We start from the raw sequence: 6,650 nt of genomic DNA, 5'->3' as shown, positions 1-6,650 counted from the left end.
GTGCTTCTCAGTCTAAAACTGACCTAAATTCTGTGACTACATATTCTGTACATTCCAACAGCTACCACACTTCAGAACAACGCAACCGGCTGCAACCTGGCCTTTCTTTCAGACCACGTGGCTCACGACCAGCAATTTAGGACATGAAGGTGCTATATAAATGCAAACAGTTCTTTATCTTGTTAGAGCAGGTTACCTGAACTTTGATTCGTTGAGGCTTCCTATACATAAACAAAAACAGAGATTGCTGGAGAAACTCAGCATATCTAGCAGCATCTGTGTAGAGAAAGCAGAGGTAACATTTGAAGGCCGAAACTCTGCTTTCTCGCCATAGATGTTGCCAGACCTGCTGAGTTTCTGTTTATTTTTGGTTCGGATTTCTAGCATCCGCAGCTCTTTGTATTTTTTCCGGAGACATAAAAGCTGGAGACAGAAGTCTCACAAGTGCCACTACACAAGAATAAAGTTGATTTTGCATTGCTTAATGATACCGCCGGCTGCTGCCTGCACTAAGCGCAGTTGTTTCTCCTGCGACTCCAAAATCCACAAATACAATCATTTCGTCCACCCATGCACTGAATTGTTCTGCAACAAAGAATCAACGAGTAGCAGGAGTTTCTGGTTTGCAATCGCCAGCGAAGGGGGCAGTAGAGGAAAAGTTTTGGTGTTGTGACTGAATTGTCCATTTTTCATTCATTATTATTTTGGCTCCTTATTAGCTTTATAGTTTATGGTGTTTATTAGCATTTACAGGGTTTATTTAGCATGCAGTAGAATATGCTGCGTATATTCTCTAAGAAGAAAATGTGCAGATCAATTTAAAATTCATACAACCAGCAGAACAATTTCCAACCTGTCAGCGATCTCATGCGGAAGCTGGTGTCTGGGTGCTGCGCATGCCCACTGGAATTGCATAACTGAAAAAGTTATACAACGTTCCAATGTTAGCTTTTGTGGAAAAGAGTGCAAATTGACAGCAATAGCAGGTCAACAGCGCCTGTCGCTGGCAACTCAGAGCAGGTAAGTAAAACTGGGAGGCTAACTACAGATAAGGGAGATGCAGCTGGGAGCTGTGTTTATCTGTTACTGTAATGATTTTATTGATGGGCGAGTGAGTGCTGATACGGCATGGGAGGCAATGGCCTAGTGGTATCACTAGACTGTTAATCCAGAGACTCAGATAACGTTCTAGAATTAAGAATCCAATGATAACTGTGAATCCATTGTCGATTGTCAGGAAATAAACCCATCTGGTTCATTAATGCCCTTTAGGGAAGGGTGAAGAACGGTCTAGGCCTGAAGCGTCAGCCTTCCTGCTCCTCTGATGCTGCTTGGCCTGCTTTGTTCATCCAGCTCTACACCTTGTTATCTTAGATTCTCCAGCAACTGCAGTTCCTACTATCTCTTAAACTTCCATCCTTATCTGGTCTGGCTGACATGTGACTGCAGACCCACAGCAATGTGATTGTCTCTGAACTGCCCTCTGAGCATTTACAGATGGACAATAAATGCTGCCTAGCCAGCGACATCCTCATCCCGTCAATGAAAAAAGAAATCTAGTTCATGGAGCAACAATGTGCAGCAGCTTCAGAAACATGTTCAGAAAACAATCAAAAGGGCAGATCTTAGAAGTTGCACAATGACTAGCAATAGAGCAGCAGATTGTGTTGTGTTTTGTTTTGAGTTCACCAGGATAGAGATCAAAATGCATAAAAAGAAAGATTTGGTCAAGTTTCATGCAGGCATCTATTCTCTTGCGTAGTATAGAATTGGTGATTTTAAAAAAGGATTAGAGGAACTCAATGTGTATGTTAAAACTAGTCCCTCTAGGCTGTTTGGGCATGACAGCACAAACTACTTCATTTTTAAAGGGTAGTGGAAATCTCACGTAGAGAAGCTTTGCAAGTTACTGCAAAGTTAACCCTATAGACTTACACACCTTTTTGGACACAAAGTAAAAGCTAGAAAGTCACTTTTTTTGGAGAGAGAACCTGTAAACTCTGCATTTTTGAGGCTCTACTTTACTGGTGGAGGCTGCATACTTTTACATTGAAAATTCTTTTTCTCTGTGGTTTTCAAACTGACCCCTTCCTCCTGTTCAATCCAAATCATATTTTGTATATCACAGGGAAGCATCTCTAGGACTTCCATGATTTTAAATACCTTACTGTCAAAAACCTCCTTTTTGCAAACTGCATTTTGCAAATAGCTTGCGAATTGAATCTATTGTACAGCATTGCTAATGTTTGGTTTAAATCTGTAAGTTAAGTACAGGGAAACTGTTGTCAGATTTCAAAGTACTGGATTCGGGCAAACTATCTAAGCTTGTACATGATCCTACCAGCAGTTGTTCAGCTAGGGTAAGGGAAGCAACCAAGCTGCTGGAAATCTTGCAACTGCCCAAATAGCAGGCAAGCTGCCAGTTTAAAATTTTATTTTTACCTCATTTTAGGTTGTTTGTATTTGATTATTTTAAAGTAATTTAACTGCAAATAATAAATAATAATCACTTCTGCAACATTTTTAGTATTTAATATAGTCGATATGCTGTTTTCAATTTTATTTATTTAGTCATGGAGGAAAATGCATAACATACAAAGCTATACAGGACCAGTTTGATGAGTGTTACATCAGATGCAGGAACCCTGTGGTGTATTAAATAAAATGGCGGATACCTTGGAGACCTATTTCCTTTTTACTGTTTCCAGGTTATTAAGCATTGCTTGCCGATTGTTTTGCCACAGACTTTCAGTAATTTACTGCTCCCAGCGTTTGGTTTGTGTGGGGCTGCAGTGTGCTAAACAAAGAAGCAACATGTCTAAGAATGATAAACAAGCCTATGAGACGACTCGTTACAATGCTAAAGATTCTGATTGCAAGAAAAATATTGAAAAGGAATCAAATAAAAAGAAAACTGCATTTTCCAGCTTGTCCGACAGCCTGAAAACATCCACAAAAGAATCAATGAAGAAACCTAATCATTATAGCTCCCAGCAGGAAGATTCCCCAAAGCTTCAATCTAAGGGAAAGAGAAAAGTGGAAGACAGAGCTCCAAGATTAATTGAGGGAGAAATGTCCAATCCTAGGATGAATAAAAAGAGGAAAATTGAAGACAACGCTGAGGCATCTCCCTCTAGAGAAAGGAATCTGTTGGAAAGTATCGATAAGTCACGTTTGTCCACAGCAAAATCGGTGGAAGAATTTAATTTTAACAAAAAACGCATCCGTCTTCTTTCCAAAACAGAGAGCATCAAGGAAAACTCTCAGGGAATTATTTACTGGATGTCCCGCGACCAAAGAGTACAAGGTAGGTCACATTGCATCTTTGGGTTGTTATCTTTATGCAGTTATCAGCTTTCATTTTACAAAGCACACATTGCAGTTTTACCATCTGAAGAGTGTTTTAACAAAATATCACAACCTGGACTAACAATTAACTTAAAATGAATTGCATGACCAAACATGGTTTAACCATTAATATTTTATTCGATTGATTTTATAATTTTCCAATACATACTATTATGGATGTATGTTGAATGTATTAGGTGTCACTAATTATTCACACATACATGACTTACTCCTGATGCTGATGCATTCTGTTTCTTGTCCTTGAATCAAAGTGCCGATCAGAGAGAATTCTCTTCCAAGTTAGTGAGGCTCTTCCCATTCTTTCATTTGAGCAATGTTCTCTGTTAGTTAGGTGTTAATTTTTATTTATAATGAATGACACTTCAATTTCAAACAATTTGTGTTAAGTATCTCTATTGTAAGATCCATGTAGATTTTTATAATATTTGTTAAGAACTTGAATGTTCATCTGTAACATTGAAATTTGAATTTGTTTTCTCCAGGACACCCTGATCTGGTCCACCTCCACTTCCACCACCTCCTCACATCCCCACTGGCACCTTCCAAAGCAGTCGCTAAAGGTGTAATACCTGTAACACTTGGGCATTCTCCCATGTCCTTACTCCCAACCCTCACACGCCAGACCTTGTCATCACAAACTGCCACCTGAACTATCCTATTGTCAGCTACTAATGGTCCAGATTAGCAGCTATTCCTCCAGGTTTTATTAGTGTTTCTTCAGGCCAACCTTTACCCATTCTTCTGTCTGTCCAACTGTTGTTAGCCACAGTCATTTCTGAAGAAAGGTCACTGGATCTGAAACATTAACTCTAGTTTCTCTCCACAGATGCTGCCAGACCTGCTGAGTTTTCCTGGGAATTTCTGTTTTTATTTCTGAATTCCAGCTTCCAAAGTTCTTTGTTTTCTTTCAATTTAAATTTACCTTGTGTTCTGATTGGATGCATAAAGTCTGTGCAAGGACTAGCTCTATATTGTATAGTGATATGGATGGTTAATCTTGTGGAGAAAGTATCAGAAGGGGTTTGGTGTGATTGTCCAGTTCTGCTTTAATAAGTTACACAAAAATGTAACATCTGACCTAACTTTTAGCAGTACAGTGGTATCCAATCAATATTATTGTCAATACATATAGCAACTTGTGAGTGATTTTGTTTCCACAGATAACTGGGCTTTCTTATATGCACAATGGCTAGCGCTTAAGCATAAACTCCCACTCCATATCTGCTTCTGTCTGGTGCCCAAATTCCTAGATGCCACCATCCGTCATTTTGGTTTCATGCTGAAGGGACTCCACGAGGTTGCTGAGGTAAATGCTGTCATATGTTTAATTAATGTCTTGCACCAATATTTTCAAATCTTGAGGAAGCTGACATTTCAATCCATTACAAAAGGACTACTTTACTGCTGAAGATGTTCTGTCAAGGTTCAATCTACCCTTGGCTGTAGATTCACGGCACTATAGAAAGAAAAGGACTGGTCTTCTCCGAGTGCCCTGGGCAACATTTATCTCCCCACTACCATCACCAATTAGTTTAATTGGCCTCTAAGCACATTGCTATTAGCAAATTGGCACAATTTCCTTAATAAAAAATTGACTACACTTCAACACTAACTCATTGATTGTAATTTGCAGTTGGGTGTTGAGACCATGAAAGGCGTTATATAAACCCAGGTTTCTTTTTATTTTTCTGTCCAGTCAAGTGTAGATAACAACAAATGTTGGCACAATTGAAGAAATACTTTGCATCTGCTCTGTGGAACTGTGTGCTGTGATTAGAAACAAAAGTTATATTCATTATTTTCTAGTCAGCTAGTCAACATTTTATAATATTGTTTTTTATCTGAATTATCCATTATCCTTACGACATATTTATAACATATGGCTGCTTTTCGTAGGACTTCCACAGGTGCAGAGATATTCTTCGTTGTCAGCAGCCTGTCCTGTCAGATTTTGATGTAACCTGCCAGGTTTCATGGCCTTTTCCTCCAAATGGAGTTTTGTCAGAAATTTAACATAAGACTTAAACATTTAAAATAAATTACTTTTTCCATATATTTAGCAATTTCAAAAAAAGAAAACTGGAAAAAAGAATTTGAACAACAGAGGAGGAAAAATAAGTTGTAATCGTAAATTTGATGAGCCCTATTATCAAATCATGCCCTCACTGACAGTATTGCCAATGTTATCTTGTAGGAATGCAAGCAGCTGAATATTTCTTTCCACTTACTCATTGGATTCGCCAAAGATGTATTGCCGGACTTTGTTGAAGAGCACAACATTGGAGGAATGGTTACAGATTTCTCTCCATTGCGCCTCCCACTGGAGTGGATTGAGAATGTGAGATACAACCTACCAGAAGATGTACCATTTATTCAGGTTTGATGTATTATCTTTTCCTTCAGTAAAAGAGATAGATTAAATGATTGAAGTTTGCATTGTACAAACATGTTGCATTGAAAACGATGTAACGATGAAAAATATGTAACATTTGGGAGTATTGCAATTTGTTATCTTTCATTCAGAATTTCTTAAAGGAACATGTGTCTTCTGGAAAAGATAGAGCTTATTATTGGACAGCAGAAGATATTTTCATCTTTCAATGCAGGAGTATAAATTCAGAAGAATGCCATTTCAGTATAAGCTTTATACCTCCAATTACATCACGTAAAATATAAAATGATTGGATCAGTATCTCATTGCTCATGGTTGATTGTGGTGCACAAACTGGTTGTCATGTTTTCTGAGGTCCAGAAATGTTCTTTTGTAAATGCACGTTTTCTCCCCTTTTATTCTGTTGTACTGTAATACAGGGCTTTCCCCTCTCCAAGTGACAGGCTAAATTTAGCTGTCCCGAGTTCAAGGGGAGGCAATGGCCTAATGGTATTATCACTGGACTGATACTCCAGACACTCAGATAACATTCTGGGGAACCAGGTTCCTATCCCGGTGGGGCAAATGGTGGAATTTGAATTCAATAAATATCTGGAATTAAGAATCCAATAATGACCACTAACCCATTGGCCAATTGTTGTAAAAAATCCATCTGGTTCATTAATGTCCTTTAGGGAAGTAAACTGCCATCCTCACCTGGTCTGGCCTACATGTGATCCTAGACCCATAGCAACGTGATTGACTCTAAACTGGGCAGTTAGGGATGGGCAGTAAATTCTGCCTGGCCATCGATGCCCTGATCCCATGAATGAATACAAAAAAGTTTGCCACACTTGTGTCCCAGCATTTAGATGATCCTTTGTATATTCCTCTTAGTTTGGTTGCTTTC

At 38.7% G+C, this 6,650-nt stretch overlaps 1 protein-coding gene across 1 annotated transcript in view; it reads left to right on the top strand.

The window, feature by feature from the left end:
- The first annotated feature begins 917 nt into the window (after positions 1 to 917).
- cpdp (CPD photolyase) overlaps positions 918 to 6,650 on the top strand; it is a 33,168-nt gene continuing 27,435 nt past the window's right edge. The window contains exons 1-4 of the mRNA XM_059651128.1: positions 918 to 1,020; positions 2,928 to 3,307; positions 4,530 to 4,675; positions 5,564 to 5,746. Of these exons, the coding sequence (XP_059507111.1) occupies positions 2,965 to 3,307; positions 4,530 to 4,675; positions 5,564 to 5,746 (672 nt within the window). The 5' untranslated portion in view covers positions 918 to 1,020; positions 2,928 to 2,964. The remainder of the gene's footprint in view (positions 1,021 to 2,927; positions 3,308 to 4,529; positions 4,676 to 5,563; positions 5,747 to 6,650) is intronic.

Source organism: Stegostoma tigrinum, chromosome 14 (genome assembly GCF_030684315.1).
Source record: "Stegostoma tigrinum isolate sSteTig4 chromosome 14, sSteTig4.hap1, whole genome shotgun sequence".
In the NCBI taxonomy this organism is placed as follows: domain Eukaryota; kingdom Metazoa; phylum Chordata; class Chondrichthyes; order Orectolobiformes; family Stegostomatidae; genus Stegostoma; species Stegostoma tigrinum.
This window is presented reverse-complemented; position numbering and strand designations above follow the sequence as displayed.